The sequence below is a fragment of the Nerophis lumbriciformis genome, linkage group LG21, assembly GCF_033978685.3.
Source record: "Nerophis lumbriciformis linkage group LG21, RoL_Nlum_v2.1, whole genome shotgun sequence".
NCBI lineage: Eukaryota > Metazoa > Chordata > Actinopteri > Syngnathiformes > Syngnathidae > Nerophis > Nerophis lumbriciformis.
In genome coordinates this window covers 13225332-13244668 of record NC_084568.2, presented here as the reverse complement: position 1 = coordinate 13244668, position 19337 = coordinate 13225332, and the positions used below count along the sequence as shown (strand labels likewise).

General features: G+C 41.1%; 1 protein-coding gene across 3 annotated transcripts in view; it reads left to right on the top strand.

The window, feature by feature from the left end:
• Positions 1 to 19337, top strand: part of atp2c1 (ATPase secretory pathway Ca2+ transporting 1) — a 63707-nt gene that overhangs the window by 12248 nt on the left and 32122 nt on the right. The window contains exon 1 of one of the 3 annotated variants that reach the window (XM_061982946.1): positions 913 to 1051. The exons of 1 other annotated variant lie outside the window; for it this stretch is intronic. Coding sequence is in view for 1 of the 2 variants with exons in the window: in XM_061982944.1 (XP_061838928.1) it covers positions 2084 to 2107 (24 nt within the window). In the remaining variant the exon portion in view is untranslated. Of the gene's footprint in view, positions 1 to 912; positions 1052 to 1965; positions 2108 to 19337 lie in introns of those variants that run through there. One more of the 3 variants, XM_061982944.1, reaches the window with a different exon arrangement.

Below are 19337 nucleotides of genomic sequence, written 5' to 3'. Positions count from 1 at the left end.
ATTCCAGCCCTTGATGCTGAGTGCCAAGCGGGGAGGTAATGCTTAAATCGCTAAATCAACTTCATATCTTATGGAAGTATCATTTTAGAAAAATTATTTGCAAACTTGTATCTCAATCTGTGAGTGTGTAATCAGATCCATGTGTGTGTTTTAAGTTGTCCGTGTATGTAAAAAAACAAATCTGTCTGTATTATGAATTTATGATTTATCAGTGTGTAAAAAAATATTTGTCTAAATGTAATTTGATCGGTGTGTGTAAAAAAAAAACACACGAGTGTGTGTGTAATTAGATGTGTGTGAAGCAGTAACCCTCTATTAGCTGTCTTTTTACGCGTGACTTTTGCAACACTTCTGCTGTGTATTTACCGGAATTTTTTATATATTTTTTCATGTTTTTTTTGTTTGTTTAATGCCCTTTGTGTCATAGAAAACCTAGTTTTTTAACGGCAAACACACAAAAAAGTATTTTTCACCCAAAATACTTCAAAGTGAAACATTTGACGTGAAATAATGGGAGCCTTTAATAGGGTAATAATTCATAACAACATGGATGTTGATTCATTATTACTTTGAGCAATGACATCTTACAAGAAAAAAACAGCCTGTATGGCCGCTTTGTGTTATTAAGAGTCAACAACGCAACTTGTTGTCGTTAGTGTGTACCACGGGGCACTGAGATTCATCACCAACTGCGCTCCCCTTACTGACCATTGTGTGTTATACTCAATGGTTAACTGGACATATTTATGTGCTCGACGCCTCAATCATTGGTATGTGTTCATCTACAAAACCATTCTGGGTATCACTCCATCTTATCTATCTTGTCTTTTAACAAAGAAACAAGGAAGTCACAATCTTCGTTCAATGAATGTTATGCAATTTGTCGTGCCCAAAGTAAAAACTGAACTGGGCAAGAAAGCATTTAGGTTTTCAGCACCGAAGGCTTGGAATAACCTACAATCGAATCTCCAACTTCAAACCCTTGTTACATTAAATTAGTTTAAAGCTTCTGTGAAAGGATTGCAGTCTACCTTGTCTGCATGCACATGTGGTATGTGAGCAAGTTTTAATGTTGTATATTTGATGTTTTATGTGTTTACTGTTTTTAATGTAACATTGCTGCTGCCCTCTTGGCCAGATCTCCCTTGGAAAAGATATATTTGATCTCAATGGGATTTTACCTGGTTAAATAAAGGCTAAATAATTTTTTTTTTTTTTTAAAGTTACATTTCACCTGTTTGCTCTTTTATTCCACTTTTCTTTTTTATTAATATTTTTGGCGGGTCGTTAAAAAATGAGCTGCTGGCCGCATTGTAGACATCGCTGCATTACACAAACAAAGATAGCTTGCAAGTCAGTGCGAGTAAGTATTATTTTTACCTGTAAATTGGGTGTAGTAAAAAAAAAACCCACCTAAATGTTCGTCAGGTAACTGAATAGGTTTATTAATTAATGATTGTAGTTTGCGAACGGAAGTCATGCTCTTGTTTTGAAAGTACACCCGGAAAACCTATTTTTTAATGGCAAACACACAAATTATGCAGTATTTCCCCCCCAAAAATACTTCAAAGTGGAAAATTTGACGTGAAATAATGGGAGCCTTTAATAGGGTAATAATTCATAACAACATGGATTTTGATTGATTATTATTTTATGAGCAATGACATCTTAAAAGAAAAAAACAGCCTGCATGGCCGCTTTGTGTTATTAAGAGTCAACAATGCAACTTGTTCTCGTTACATTTCACCTGTTTGCTGTTTTATTCCACTTTTTTTTTAATTAATCTTTTTGGCGGGTCGTTAAAAAATGAGCTGAGGGCCGCATTTTGGATATCACTGCATTACACAAACACATTATTTTTTATACCTGTAAATTGGGTATAGTAAAAAAAACACCTAAATGTTCGTCAGGTAACTGAATAGGTTTATTAATTAATGATTGTAGTTTGCGAACGGAAGTCATGCTCTTGTTTTGAAAGCACACCCGGAAGCAACGTGTACCTGTGCGTGAACCGTCAGCGCGTGTGAGATGGTGGCTTCATTCTTGTCCGAGATAAGCGAGGCGCGCGTTGCTTTTATGGAAGATGTGGAAGAAACGGGAGATGCTGGTGAGTTCAACATTCTGCTGCCGCATTCGGTCAGACTTTGTCCGGTGCTTCACTTTGCTCGCTGAACAACACCCAAACCCTTCCGAAGGCTCATATCCGGCCGCGGTGCGAGCTCGGCGGCGGCGGCGGGGGTGCTTATTAGCTAGCTGCTAACGCCCCAGGGAGCGCACCAGGAACCCGGCAGCTTGGTGACAGCGACGTGAGGCCGTGGTTCGTTACGCGTGTGTGGACGTGGTTCGATGGACCATTAACGGCGTTACCGGAATCCTCTTTAGTTGGGCAAAGCGAAGGTGTTAGCCGACAGGTGCAGCTAGCTAACTAGCCGGTCGAAGTCCGAATGGTGATGAGTTTGTAGCCCTTCATATTAAGGTCGTTCTTTGCTAAATCGTTACTGAATGTTTCCGTCCGTGTGATGCTTTTTTTGGGGAGGTCAACTTTATTCCTGCCCGCGGTGACCCAACAAAGATTGTATTATTTCCCCACAAAGACCAGTTGTTAAATGGCTTGTTTATCAGCAGCTGCCAAACAGCTGACTGGAACCACCACGCAGCTCTTCATTCAATGAGCATGCTATTTTGGCAAATAATAGAAATCATTCAAAAGATTGTTCTTCTTATTTTGTCTGTTATCGAAACTTTTTGGCAATGTGAGCGAGGTGGGTGAAGTGTCTTGCTCAAGGACACCACGGCAGTGACTAGGATGGCGGAAGCTGGATTCGAACCCTCCGGTTCCTTGTAGATTTGTGCCGTATCCATCCATCCATCTTCTTCCACTCATCCGAGGTTGGGTCGCGGGGGCAGCAGCCTAAGCAGGGTAGCCCAGACTTCCCTCTCCCCAGCCACTTCGTCCAGCTCCGCCCGGGGGATCCCGAGGCGTTCCCATGCCAGCCGGGAGACATAGTCTTCCCAACGTGTCCTTGGTCTTCCCCGTAGAAGATCCAGGACCTAGGGAGGTGTCTGGGTGGCATCCTGAACAGATGCCCGAACCACCTCATCTGGCTCCTCTTTGCTTTACTTTGAGCTCCTCCCGGATGACACAGCTTCTCACCCTATCTCTAAGAGAGAGCCCCGCCACTAGGGATGATGTTCGTTAAGAAATTATCGAGTTTGAGCCCATTATCGAATCATCTTATCGAACCGATTCCTTATCGAATCTCTTATCGAATCCAGATACCTTATTTTTGGGACTATAAGTCGCATTTTTTTTCATAGTTTGGCTGGGGGTGCGACTTATACTCAGGAGCGACTTATGTGTGAAATTATTAACACATTACCGTAAAATATCAAATTATATTATTTAGCTCATTCACGTAAGAGACTAGACGTAAAAGATTTCATGGGATTTAGCGATTAGGAGCGACAGATTGTTTGGTAAACGTATAACATGTTCTATATGTTATAGTTATTTGAATGACTCTTACCATAATATGTAACGTTAACATACCAGGCACGTTCTCAGTTGGTTATTTATGCCTCATATAACGTACACTTATTCAGCCTGTTGTTCACTATTCTTTATTTATTTTAAATTGCCTTTCAAATGTCTATTCTTGGTGTTGGGTTTTATCAAATAAATTTCCCCCAAAAATGCGACTTATACTCCAGTGCGACTTATGTTTTTTTCCTTCTTTATTATACATTTTCGGCCGGTGCGACTTATACTGCGGAGCGACTTATAGTCCGAAAAATACGGTAGGTTGTGTGTACACTGAGTTCCACAAGCCATAGATGTTATGTGACTGGGCCGGCATGCTGTTTATATGGAGGAAAAGCGGACGTGACTGAGGACAGCATGTGGCCCTTATAAGGTGAAGGTTTCAGGTGAGAGAGGACGCTAAAGGCACGCCCCCAGTGAGCATATAGTGCTGCTATGTGGGTTGTAAATAAATAAAAAATGCCGACAAACACATCACCAACATGGACGCTCACTTTCGACATCCTGGTGAAGCACACTGGAGAAGGGGACCAGCACGGTAGCGAATCGATATGCACAACGGGGCAAGAGAAGTCTGCTTTTACTGTTGTGCTAGCTTGCTGTGCTAATGGACAACGAGACTGACTTTGAAAATGAGGAGAGGGAATCTGGCCTGTTTGATGGAGAACTTGCCCAGCTGTTCATTTCGGACACAGAAGATGAGGACTTGGATGGATTTGTGGATGAGGATTGATAAAAAAATAATGTGAGTACATTAGGGGTGTAACGGTACACAAAAATTTTGGTTCGGTACGTACCTCGGTTTAGGGATGTCCCGATCCGATATTTGGATCGGATCGGCCGCCGATATTTGCAAAAAAAATGCGTTATCGGCAAGGCATGGGAAAATGCCGATCCAGTTAAAAAAAACAACTCCGCTCCGTGTTTTCCAACGCACCTATTTAAATAGTACATTCCACTTTTCTGCTGCTCCCTAATTTCCGTTCCGCATTTTCCAGCACACCTTCAACACATCCACAGGTCTGTGGATTCTCACGCAGTTGCTTTTAGCTGCTGGCATTGCACGACAGGCTCTTCTCACTCTTTTCTGTGTCGGTGCTTCTCACAGACAGCAAGCGCACCTTCTTACACACGTCACATACTGTCACGTCATACGTCACATACGTATACATCCTCCCCGAGCAGAGAGGTAGCAGCATGGCTAACGTTAGCTGTGATGCTAGCGCAGCCGTGTGACCAACGTTCTCTCTAAGGTGCGCGCTTGTGCAATTGCGCACTGTTTAAACGTCCTCTGCGCATAGCAATTATATGCCACGCACAAAATTAAATAAAAAAAATAAGCGCATAACAATTTTCGACACACGGACACGACAGAGAAAACAGTTTTCGTCATCATTGTTCAAATATTACAACGTCTGTCGAGACGCTTATCTCCGTTCGGTGCCACACGTCCACACCATCAAAATGCCGAGGCAAAAATTTCCAGATCAACACCGTATGAGAAAATTAGTGATTTTTTAGTTGTGATTTCCTTCTCTGCATGAAAGTTTAAAAGTAACATATATTAATGCAGTATGAAGAAGAATGTTTTAATGTAGACATGCAAGCCTTGAAAGAAAATGTTGAAAATCAAGACTACATTTCCTGCAAATGGATGCATTTCTACCCTATATTTTAACTTTAGATTTATTCTCATATCAAACTCTTTTGGCTGTCTTTTTGACACTTACATCCGGCGCCCCCCTCCACACCTTGGATTATAAATAATGTAAATAATTCAATGTGATTATCTTGTGTGATGACTGTATTATGATGATAGTATATATCTGATAGTATATATCTGTATCATGAATCAATTTAAGTGGACCCCGACTTAAACAAGTTGAAAAACTTATTCGGGTGTTACCATTTAGTGGTCAATTGTACGGAATATGTACCTCACTGTGCAACCTACCGGTACTAATAAAAGTCTCAATCAATCAAAACACGTAGAATCATCATACTGCTGTGATTATATGCATCAAGTGTTCATTCAAGGCTAAGGCAAAATATCGAGATATATATCGTGTATCACAATATGGCCTTAAAATATCGCAATATTAAAAAAAGGCCATATCGCCCAGCCCTTGTTTCAATGATGCCATTTCTGTTTGTCATGTATAATTTTGTCTATTTTGTGTTTATCCTTGAATAAACAGGTCAGTTTCTTGTTACCAACCATTGTGTATTATTCAAACTCACCTAATTCAGCTGGCTAGTTGTTATCAAGAGTACTAAAACCCTTTTCAACATGATTCTGACAACTAAGTAGGCTAAATAACTTTAAACTTTAATACATGCTCGGATAGGCCATTATCGGTATCGGTCAGTATCGGTATCGGATCGGAAGTGTAAAAACCTGGATCGGGACATCCCTACCTCGGTTTAGAGGTCACGGTTCGGTTCATTTTCGGTACAGTAAGAAAACAACAAAATTATAAATTTTTTGGTTATTTACCAAATTTGCAAAATCTTCCACCAAAAATATTTTAAAAATTTTTTAGGGTTAGGGTTGCATTTTTAAAAAATGTTGGTCTTACTTAAAAATGCACGCATTTAGTTGTGTTCAGTGTTAAAAAATATTATACGGCTCTCGCGGAAATACATTTTAAAATATTTGGCTTTTATGGCTCTCTCAGCCAAAAAGGTTCCCGACCCCTGTGTTCGATGTCGCCGCATGGTCCTACGTGCATACTGTGTCCAACCTCAACCGGTTGGGCGAGTTGCAGGACTGTTCGTCCCAAGCATGTCGCCACTGTATGTATGCATGACTCACGTGTACCTCCCATTCAGGTTCTTCGTCTTTAGTTGGCAGGTGAGGCTCAACAAAGATAACTAATTCTTTCATAAATATTTATATATACTGTAACTGTGCTGCTCATTCAGCTGTTACAAAAATTTAAATTACTTTAAAATGTTTTCCATTTAAAAGAAAGGAAAGGCAAATTGCTAAAAAAACCCAAAAACAATTAACCTTGTTTATGCATTTAAAAACAGGTAAAATAGCAGCAATGAAAACAACAAAACACAAAATCTAACTTCCTTTAAGAGAAAATCATTTTGTGATGTTTAAAAAGCTGCACACTGGTAAATTGACTATTGCTTGACTCTTGGCAGTTTTAGCACCCCTATAGACTCAATATTTAGAATTATATACTAATAATGCATGTGTATCCTTTCAAAAGCAATAAACTTGTATTTCTTGTGTATTTTAACATTGTAATTGGAACGAAAACTTTTAAATCTCCAAGGTAAATCGAACAAACAAACAAATAACAATAGAATGTACTTTGTCTGTTAGCAAAATTCTGCACTTTAATAAAAATGACAACCACAAGCAATAAAACATCTTGAACATGTATGCAGTGGTGGAGTTGTACATTACTTAAATGACCATAAAGTTAGGACCTTGCAAAGTAACAATACAAACACTACAGTTTAAACATGTATTAACAGCTCATATACAAAACAAAATTAAGCTTGGCAAATTCCGAGTGAGGAACATGACATGATGTGACAACGTGACGGGCCTTTAAAAAAAAAATGCTAGTTTTGTAACCGTATTAAATGGCAGCATGTCTTTGGCGAGGTATTTAACCACACTGTCTGTGAGCGCACACCATTTTGCACCGTTTAGTTTACACTGACCTGGCTGGTGGTTGTGTTTCAAGTGGGCGTGCATGTTTGTTGTAGTCACGCACATTTGGCAAATTGGCTTCTCTGTGTTGATAGTCTCATCTTGTTCCAGAGGTTTAAACTGAAATATTACATTTGGTTTTGTGATCATTTTGTCCATGTTAGCTGCTACATACTAACTCGTTGCGTTGTGTGATGCTAGCGGGCCTGCGGCCCCGCGTCACTGCATAAAGCTTAACGAGGACAAAATAATTCACCCCATTGTTTTCATTCTGCTATGGTACAAACGCGCCTATCCGCTAAAAGCGACGGAAAGCGTGAAGCATGCACATGGCGATTTATCGACGCTGGAAAACTTACCGACTGTAATTTTCATTATCGTCTGTTAATTGACTTCTCGAATATCGGCCCAGGCCTAGTATAACCCCCAAAGATTAGTATTACCGTTTTATATAAAAATAGTAGAAATCTGTGCTTGATATCAACACTTTGAGAAACTCAAGGACCGGCTAGCGCTACCCCGTTAGCTAGCTTAAATGCTACCATGAATATAAGAGACTTTAATGGCTTTCCCCATTGAGAAGCAACATACCACAATCTGAATTTGTACAAACACATTGCTGTCTGAGCAACTAAGATATTCAATTGTGCACATTGAACCTCCAAGCTCTGCTCTTTTAGAACAGAGTGACAGATCTATACTCAAAAGTATATCACACGGACGCATGACGTCACATAAACCAGAATTGTAAAATCAATTATTAAAAACACTCTTAAGACGTACGACAAGTTAAAACGGAAGAAGATAAACATATTCAAACACTGAAATAAAAATCTTTTAAGAAGCCAGAACAATGTTTTTTCTGTCAAAGTATATTGTGTCTAGTTATTGAATTAAACAGTTGCAATTAAACATTGCGTATGTATAATTACTTTTAGAGCACATTCAACAAAACCATAAATAATAATGACCATAATGATTATGTAAAGTTAAATAAAATAAAGTTATTGTGACCAAAATTATCGCGGTTATTATCACTGTATTGTAGAATATGCTCAAAAAGTACATATACACACACTAAAATCTTAAAACCAAGTTTTACTTTCTTTTTTTAAAATGACTAAAATAAAGACACACAACATACTTCCTTGGCAGAGGAAACATTAAGACTCTTCAAAAATGTGTATGGTATGCCAGCTGCACGGCGGCAGAGAGAAACGCACTTCAGAGGGTCATAAAAAGTGCCATGAAGATCACTAGCTGCTCTCTCCCCTCCCTAGATGAACTGTACAGTGCCAGGTGCCTCAAAAAGGCCCAAAACATCATAAGGGACCCATCTCACCCTGGACATAAACTTTTTGAACTGCTGCCCTCGGGCAGGAGATACAGGACAATAAAATGCCGGACAAACAGATTTAAGAACACTTTTTACCCGAGAGCAATAGTGTCGCTGAACACAAGACAGGAATGACTGTGCATGTGAGCTGTGTGCTTGGTATTTTTATCTATTTATCTATGTTCTTAGGTTTTTATGTGTTATTATGAATTTGCACTAAATTAGTTTTGCTTACAATTTCGTTGTACAATGACAATAAAGATATATTCTATTCTATTCTTAAAGGTGCTGTTTGCAACTTCCTCACAGTAAATTGTTTTTAAAGCAAAAAATACAACAAGAGTTTGTTACAATTAGTGGTTTAACTGAACAAATGTGCTTGACAATTGTCTATATTTTTCACAATTACAAAGTTCATGTAATAAAAAAATGTTGCCGGCCCGAATGATCGGTGTCACTCACCCGGTTTCGTCAACATGTACTTGCGACCGAGTGCACACTTACAAAAGAAGTCTAAGAAAAGCAACGAACAATTTGCAGTCATGTTGTTATGATAGAATATATATTCAAAGACAGCTAACGCTAGCTATCCAAATTGCTATTATTGGCCAACAACACCTAAAGCTAATGCGCGTGCATGTGTTACGTATGTAGTTATGTCATTATGTCCTAGAAGCCGCAAGAGGGCGGGATATACTTTGTAAAATACATTGGAAAAATGGCGCCCTTTAGGCATCTGTGTAAATGTTGCACACAGCCCCATAAAGAGACATATTATTTTTTGTGTGTTTACAAGTTAGAATGCATTAAAAATATTTACAATATGTTTACATATTTGGCAAAATTATTTACACATTTAGGGAGGGCAGAATATAGTGCAGCCTGTGTTACATTGTACAATAAGCAGCTACAATTATAAAATAGAGCAAAATGTTAAATGTTATTACTAACAAGTTAACAACATAGAGGTTTTTGAATATGTAAACATTTGTTTTAGCCTTTCTAAAGTAAATATTTGCATCATCAACAATGATGCAAACTCGGTGATGACGTCATATTGACCACAAATCCTAGCCGTGCTTCCACCGCCCCAAGTGTATGGTCAAGCTAAGGGAAACCCTGTAATCATCACTCCATGCGGCATTATCACTGGAGGATAAGGCTTCCCCGGATTTCCACAGGATGCGGAAGGATAGCAAAACGTAGCTGCCAGCAAAAAAAGCGCAGACTTTTACAAGATCTTGCAAATCCCGGCATTATCATGTTTTTAAATAAACACCGCGGAACGTCTCGAGCTTTACTGTCTATCAATGCTCACAGGGGGGCGCGTCTGCATTGACTTGACTCGTGGAAAACACGATAGTTTTGCCTTGCCGAACGACAACTTGATTTTTTTTGTAGGAAGCAACAACACAAGAGTCACATCATCCCTGACGAGCGTTGCACGCACGCACACATTTCATTGAACTCCTACAAACCACTCCCCTGCTTCCTCCGGCCCCGTATTAGCTGGTATTTGACACAGGCACCCCACATAGCTGCCCGGGATATGCCTGTGTTTGCTTCTTAAACGTTGGACCTCCGGAATTAGCATATCCTCATCCATTTGTGTCAACGAGGTGAAATTACGTCTGAAAACCTTTGACAAGTTGACTTCATGTCCGTCCCCGCTCATTAGGACGGTTCAAAGATCCACCTTGAAGACGGGCTATTTTATTTTGAAAGTAAACCGGATTATTTATTTTGTGTTTGTGCTTGACCTTCTGTTCAACGCAAGCAGATTTTAGCTAAATTGAACGGATTTGTTGCGATGTCCGGCAAATATGCGGAACGGCACCGCCATGGCGATGGAAACGAACACCTTCACTTGTATAAAAACGGAAAGAGTCCACCTGCTGTTCTGTTGTCGTTCCGCATCCAGTGGAAATCCAGGCGTAACATGTTGAACACCGAGTAAGAACAAGTGGGAGCATACAAATACATGCTAATCGCTAAACTAGCCGCTAAGGTAGCTTGAAACAACAGAAGGAATAAGTTTATATAGAAGCACGTTACCGTAAAAAGTAAGCAGCTATTAGAAGGAATTTAACAAGTAGATTAATAAGAGTTATAGAGAGGATAATATAATGATGTCTGTAGCTGTTTAGTAGCCAGGCGTACACGTAAAGGGGGTGGGCTAGAGTGATTAGATTAATATTTTTATTTAAAAAGAAAAACAATTGTGCTTTTGTTGTCAAAAAAATCAGGGAATCATTTCCTGGACATAGGAGTTTGGGAGCAAAACCCAAAGTATTTATAAGAGTAGTTGATAGTAGGTTCTGATCAAAAATATCAGTAGTTTTGACATTGCAGAAGCTCGTGGAAACAATGACAAAGCAAATGTGTGCTGTAATCAACGATGAAAGCGCCGAACACCCCAAAAAACTGTGCATTATACCAAAAACTTTAATGAAATTAATAACTAATTGATAATTAATTATTTTGAAAGTTCATTGTTTAAAACAAAAAAATACTCAAAAAAGTGGACTCGATGGACTCACATACCCATAAAAATGCCTTGGGCTAGTCTAAGCCAGACGCAGTCCTCTACGGACGCATATATAGACAGGAAATGATTCAAGTATCTGACAGGCTGCTTCTATTTTGACCGCCGCAGCTATTGTAGACTCTACCGCATGCGAGTTAAAGCCGTCCCACGTGATGCTACACAGCCAAAGAAATCGGTGCATTCCTCGGGTCAAACATGCAGAGACTGACGAAAGAGGAGCAGAGAAGCCACGGAAGAACAAATGACAGAGAAGAAAGCGACATACCAGCGACAAACACGAGACAAGAGAGAAATGACCAACAGAGGACACAGAGTCACATCTTCATGAACTTTATGAAGTGTCGCAATGTGGCGACACACATAAACGTTTTTGTACACACTTACCCAATCAATACCAATTTTGTTTATACTCATGAGTTTTGAAATGACAGATATGGCAGACGTAGAAAGAGAAAGTGTACAACTCTTACATGTTTTGAGAATTAAAGATAATATTGCAGAGAAAGGGAAACTCAAGGTTTCTTCTTGGACTATTTTAGGATGCACAATTTTAAGAAAAGCTATTACAGTCAGTGGTACCTCGGGACAGGAGCGACCCAGTTTTTTGGGATAGGAGCGACCCAGTTTTTTGGGATAGGAGCGACCCAGTTTTTTGGGATATGAGCTGTCCTTTTGGCTAATTGTTATGCTTGGTTTCGAGCAAAAATTCAGGTTAAGAGCCTCCCCATCGCTACTTTGTGTAGCAAATGTCACAGTGACCCCTGGAATATCCGACCAAAACATCCGGTTTTAGTCGCTAGTAGAGCTGGGGGAAATAATCGATTGATTGATTTTTAAATGCATCGCAATTTGGACATGGACGATTATAAAATGGATTAGTAAACGTCAATAATCGATAATCTATTTGTTGTAGATAAACTAATGAAGACATTTATCAAATTTGACTGACTACAGCGAGCCACCTCACCGAGAGATTCAACCAGCTCCTTTATTATAAAGCTCTCACGTTTCAGTTGTGCACAAATTTCCATTAGTGTGATAAATATGGGCATTAATTTAACTGTTTATTATTACAAATGCAACTGTTTATTATTACAAATGCTGTTTTTTTAAAGTTGCAAGTTATAAACAATTATCTAGTGAAACGAAAAGACAATGTAAAACAGCATCAATATACATAAATCAATGATTATAGATTAGCAGATCTGAGTAGTCCGACTTAGGTGTGTGGAACAATTCCTTACAGAGGAGAGGATTCTTAATAGGACTAGTTGTTAAAGATCCCTAAATATTCAGCACAACAATTAAATGGGGTTGGAGATGTCCTCTTGGGTGGGGTGGAGTTTGGCAATAATCATGTGGTGCCAACAGTACAACACATCTTCAGTTGTGTTCCCCGACGTCATTGGGCATTTCGGCCATTTATCACAAGACACCCTCTGCCGAGGTTGGCCCACCACAGGCTGATCAGACCTGGGTGTGTGTCGCATGGTGGCACCACGTGGTTATTTGGCAGCCCATGCTGCATCCCTGCGCTTCAGCCACAGCCAGTGACTGCTCCGTTCTGCTGCGGTGGCAAGTTCTTTAATAGCCTTGCGTTGGGCCTGTCCTCTGATTCCTACTTCTTTCAGGAGCCTTGTGGTGGAACTGGCTACAAAGCCTCTACAGCCCACCTCCACTGGCCACACCTTCACGTCCCAGCCCCTTGCCTCTGCTTCAGCTGCCAAGTTGGCATATCGCAGCCTCTTCCGTTCGAATGCTTCATCGATGGCGTCCTCCCATGGGACCTTTAGCTCAACGATGAAGACACGGCGGCAGGACATGGACCAGAGGACCAGGTCTGGGCGCAGGCTGGTTGCTGCAATTTCGGGTGGGAAGATAAGCCTCTGGCTGAGGTCTACCCGCATTTCCCAATCTCGGGCTGCGTTCAGTGGGCCTAAGTCTGGAGGTGATGGCTTGGTCCGCCGTTTCTCTCCTTCCCGGATGAAAGTTGTTTTGTGTGGGAAGGTAGCCTGAGCATTTAGAGGCATGGCATTGGTGACTACTCTCTTATTCTCAAGTTCGGCAGCTAAGCACTTCAGTACCTGGTTGTGGCGCCAGGTGTATCTCCCTTGAGTCAGACTGGTCTTGCAACCAACCAAGATGTGTTTGAGGGCTGCTGGGGCTGTACACTGGAGACAGGCTGGGTCCTCTCCATACCAGAGATGTAGGTTGGTTGGAGAGGGCAGGACATCATATGTGGCTCTAATGATGAAACTTAGTCTTTTAGACTCCATGCTCCATATTTCGTTCCACGTGATTGTTCTCTTCTCCACGCCCTCCCACCTTATCCAGCGGCCCTGCTGGGCTTGGGAGACTGCCTTGGCACACCTGGCTGCTTCCTCCTGGTGGCGCACTTCCTCCACCACCATGTGCCGCCGTTCGGTTGCAGTTTCCTTTTGCCACGTGGGTGTTGTTGCTTCCAAACCAAGGCCCCCTCTGCCATATTGGACATGCCCCACTATATCCCGGTGTCTGAGGGCAGTCTTTGCCACTGTGACTGCTGCAGATGGATTCCATTTCCTCCCTGCCGCTAGGGTTGGAGCAGCACCTCTGACGAATGGGTCCCGGGATTCGGTGAGAGTCATTTCCAGCCTTGATTTGGCACATTTGTACTCCTCCACCACGCTTGAGATCGGTAGGGAGAGGGCTCCGTTGCCATACAGGCCTACGCTGCTAAGACATCTTGGCAGTCCAAGCCATTTCCTCACTTGTGCATTCACCAGCCTCTCCAGCCGATTGGCATGGGATAGAGCGACCTCATAGATAGAAATTGGCCACATGAGACGGGGCAGCAGCCCAAACTGAAAGCACCACAGCTTAAGCTTCCCAGGAAGAGCAGTGTTATTGATCTGATTGAGTCCACTGATTGTATCCTGCCTGAGTTGGTCCACCTGCTTCGAGTCTTTGAGTTCTGCGCTATACCAGCGGCCAAGGCTTTTGATAGGCTTTTCTAGAACTGTTGGTATTGGCTCGTTGTTGATGTGGAACCTCTCATTGGTGAGCTGGCCCTTGATGATGGAGATACTGCGGGAGAACTATTAAACATATATAAATATATATATTTGGTGGCATGGTCTTAAGGCAGATTGACTTCATGTTCCATTTGTCTCCCATGTAATGGCATGTATTGCCAAGGTAGGCTTCCGTGGCTACACTTGTCCACACATCAGTAGTGAAAGCAATTTTGCTCTGGGTGGCTTTTATGTCAGTCTACACTGCTTGGAATGTCTGCTCGTACTTCCTCTCCATCACTTTGGTAAAATGGGTCCTCAAGGGAAGAGTGTAACCAGGTTTGAGGACGTGAATCATTTGTCTAAAACCTTCATCTTCCACCATTGATAGTGGCCTCATGTCAGTTAGCAACATATTCAGGATAGCATCAGTCAATGCAGCCGCTTGCTGTGGTGTGCAGACCTTCCTTTGTACCAAGTCGCTAATGCTGGGTTGTTTCTTTCTGAAATGAGAGACACCAGACATGAACGTACGTAGTAGCATCATTTACATGTAGCGTAATACATACCTAGTTGATTTAATTAATAATTTCTGACGTAAAAGGCATAAACGCCACCACATTAAAAAAAAGCTAAATTAAATAAATGAACATTGGGGATGCAGCATACAGCAATAATAACACAGAAATGTAACTCATCAGATCAGAACTGGATCAGATATTATACACGTTTCTGTTGTGAATAATAAAGGATTCATTTTAGGCTGCCTCTGAATAATAGCATGAAATATTCCAGCACCTTCATAACGTTTAGTTATACTAAAGCGTCACTCAAATCTAAATATATTTATATAGCTTTATTGGGCCTGGCTACATTGATCCATTATGAAACCAACCTGAGATATTTCTGTCCGTTACGTTTATTTCGAAATTGGTAACCGTGCGTTTTCTCTCTCAAAACGGAGTCAAATCTGCCGGAGACACATTATCAGCCCCTCGTCGCAACAAAGGGATAACGTTAACGTTACTCACAAAAAAAGTTGAACTCGTGAATGCCTGTTGCGATTCAAAACAACACAGAAAATGAAGTCGTCGCACTCTCCAAAACGTTCATAACACTCTGAAAGTTAATACACAACAGTTGCTGCTGCGCTTCCTTAAAGAACATCTCCTCGTTAACAAAAGATTAAAACCACACAACGGATCAATGTACCCGGACTATGGACTTAAAAAGTTACGTACCGTGAGTTCCCTTCATCCATGGCTCCAACATGTTTCCTCTTCAGGTGCTCCCGAAGCAATGTTGTACTTCCGTGCCATGCGAGGTCCATGCTGCACATTTTGCAGGAAACGGTCTTCTTTGAAGTCTTTAAAGTAAAGTGTTCCCACACTTTTGACGACGTAGGTCGTACATTTTTCTCCATTGAAGCATTAACCTCAAGATGTTTCTCCGCTGAACTATCCGTACTGTTTTCCTCCGCCATTTTCCGAATGTTTCTAGGCAATGAAGCCTGCACAAAAGCGAGCCGCAAAAAACGTTCCCGGGCTTGTTCCTATCGCCGCCGTGGCGCGTTAAGAAAACATCGAAGGTAGGCGAGAAATAGCAGAAAGACAGGGACCAGCTCGTAGGTTGGTATGTGGATTGGAAGTTAAAGTATGTGTTATTGACATAAGCAAACATGTGGGGAGTAAACAGACCAGTTGAAGGATGTCCTGTAATATTGTTCAGGGATGTACATTGAAGCAAATGCTAATGCTAGCCAGGCCGATAAAAGCTAAGGATTGGTCGACAGGTGCAAGTCATAATGATGTTAGTCATTGGTATTTAGTCATGACTGGATGGTTCTCCTCTGTAAGGAATTGTTCCACATACCTAAGTCGGACTACTCAAATCTGTTCCTATTGATTTGATCAAACTGCGTGAGTCTGACAATGTCTGTTAAGCAACTTTTTTTTGACGCTAAACTACTTTGTGATTTCTCAACCCCTTCACACTTCATCAACTTAATCATTTAGGCCACAAAGCTTAGGAGGACATCATATGTTGCCCCAAAACCTGTATGTAACTTTCTGCATTAATGGTGCCTTCACAGATGTGTAAGTTACCCATGCCTTGGGCACTAATACACCCCAATACCATTACAGGTGCTGGCTTTTCAACTTTGCACCTATAACAATCCGGATGGTTCTTTTCCTCTTTGTTCCGGAGGACACGACGTCCACTGTTTCCAAAAACAATTTGAAATGTGGACTCGTCAGACCACAGAACACTTTTCTACTTTGCATCAATCCATCTTAGATGAGCTCGGGCCCAGCGAAGCCGACGGCGTTTCAGGGTGTTGTTGATAAATGGATTTCGCTTTGCATAGTAGTTTTAACTTGCACTTACAGATGTAGCGACAAACAGTAGTTATTGACAGTGGTTTTCTGAAGTGTTCCTGAGCCCATGTGGTGATATCCTTTACACACTGATGTCGCTTTTTGATGCAGTAACGCCTGAGGGATCGAAGGTCCGTAATATCATCGCTTACATGCAGTGATTTCTCCAGATTCTCTGAACCTTTTGATATTACGGGCCGTAGATGGTGAAATCCCTAAATTCCCTGCAATAGCTGGTTGAGAAATGTTTTTCTTAAACTCTTGGACAATTTGCTCACGCATTTGTTCACAAAGTGGTGACTTTCGCCCCATCCTTGTTTGTGAATGACTGAGCATTTCATGGAAACTGCTTTTATGCCCTATCATGGCACCCACCTGTTCACTGTGGGGTGTTCTAAATAAGTGTTTAATGAGCATTCCTCAACTCTGTCACTTTTTTGCCACTTGTGCCAGCTTTTTTGAAACACGTTGCAGGCATCAAATTCCAAATGAGCTAATATTTGCAAAAAATAACAGTTTACCGGTTCAAACGTTAAGTATCTTGTCTTTGCAGTCTATTCAATTGAATATAGGTTGAAAAGGATTTGCAAATCATTGTCCAGCGCCCCCCGCGACCCCGAAGGGAATAAGCGGTAGAAAATGGATGGATGGATGTATTCTGTTTTTATTTACGATTTACACAACGTGCCAACTTCGCTGGTTTTGGGTTTTGTACATTTCCAAACTTTTGGGGCCCCCGTGACCTTTATGAGTGAATTCTTTTTGGCAGACCTTTCGTCGTGAGATGGCACTTTAGGAGGAACTCATTCAAAGAATGTGACTTTTCTTACAATGTCCGGAATAAAAAGTAGCTAATCACTTATCATTCAGGATATTCCGACTAACAGCTTTTTTTTGTTCAAGTTCTGGTTATCCCACACGCAGACTGGGCGACAGGCGTGCGTTGTGGGCGACAGCAGCTTTTAGAAGAATGTGCTGACTGTGCGTTGTTGCCACGCGTTAATAAAGCGATTAAAGCATCTGTGGCCGTGTCTCTCTGACCACAAGGGGGCATTACATTTCCATCCATCCATCTTCTACCGCTTGTCTCTTTCGGGGTCGCGGGGGGTGCTGGAGCCTATCCCAGTTGCATTCGGGCCGTAGGCGGGGTACACCCTGGACAAGTCGCCACCTCATCACAGGGCCAACACAGACAGACAACATTCACACTCACATTCACACAATTAACACAAGAAGTGTTGCACATGTATTGGAAACTCGACATCTGAGCCCCTCCTATTTGTGAACTTTTAGATCGCGCCAACTATACCTCTACGTGCGAACCATGTCTCTTAATTAGTCATTAAGTACTTATTAATGCCTTATTCTGCATGGCCTTATTATACAACCCGTAAGCCATTGACTAAGAGTTAACTAACCCTAACCCCAACCCTAAACCTAACCCTTATATGTTCCCCTAGTGTCCAAATAACTCTAAATTAAGTCTTTGTTACTTTAATAAGCAACTAATTAATGGTGAATACGTTCCCCATACTAAAGTGTTACCTTATGTTTCTGCAAAGATTAAACTCTTCTGATTTAACATGTACTTTGTGTTCAAATAATTTCAGAGTTTGTGGATAAAAAACATTTTGTTCCTAAAATAATTTTTTAACTTGTTATATGTATTGGTACACATTAAAACTGCACTTTAATGTACTTTCATTAAATAAAAGCTATAGTACCGGTACTTGGGTTTAAAAAAACTCCACAATCTGGTTCACCGCTTACCGTTCACCAAAGCACTGGTGAGAAACACTGATGCATACAAGTAATCATAAAATACAAACAATAATTTACCATTTGAAAGTAATGTTTAGTAAATGTTAATTTGGAATACAAGTCTTATAGTACTCAGTACACCAATGATACTTTTGTTTTACTGCAGAATGAAGTTTGTGACGACAAGCAAAAAAAAAAAAGAACTTTGAGAGGGAGGGGGAAAAAAAGTTATTCTCTTTACCCTCACCGTAAAAGAAGTAAACTTGTGGCCCTAAAACCGAGGTACGGACCGTAGTGTGGGTTACCTGTTGCACCTCTAGTAAACAAAATGACAGTTGTCAGCTTTTAGCTCGATCAAACATGGCGGAAATGTCTGTTACAAGATACTGCAGCAGTAAGCAGGGATGTGGTACTCGGTATAATCCTGCAAGGGACAAAAACAATTTGTGATAATTTTTTTTGCCATATAGCCTAGCCCTATTGTATATCAAACAAACATAACAAGAAGGTTTATTTATTATCTATTAACAAGACAAAACAGCAACCGGAACTGTCCTGTATGCGCTGCTCTGCACAACACGCGCACGCACCCACATAGTCCCTTTGGTGCCTTCACAAACGACCAGAAATCACAAAAAATCTCTAGCAACTATATTGCTGCCATTATAAACATTTTAAAAGTAAAATCCGCTTACAGTACATTAACATTGTCAAAAGTCCTGCTGGGCTGCACCATGAGAAGGGAGAAAGAGGGGGAAAGGGAAGGGAGCCGTGTGTGTGTGCTCTTGGAAGAGGTTACGCTGATTGAGAGGTACAGTGGTCTTCTCCTCCGCTGTGAAGTAAGTCCGCTTTGGCATTTTTTAAATTTTATTTTCGAAAAATCTGTTCTTATCACAATTACAAACTTTCTGCGATACGAAACCTGCTTCCTCAATTTCTTCAATACGAGCAAGCACAAAATGGCTGCCGGCGGGACACAAAATGAATAAATGAAGCATTCGTAAGGTGGAAGAGGCACAACGCTGATTGAACATTAACCACTTTCGAGATGCTGGAACAGAATGGTTGCGCACATACAGTGACACACTTTCACAGGAACACACA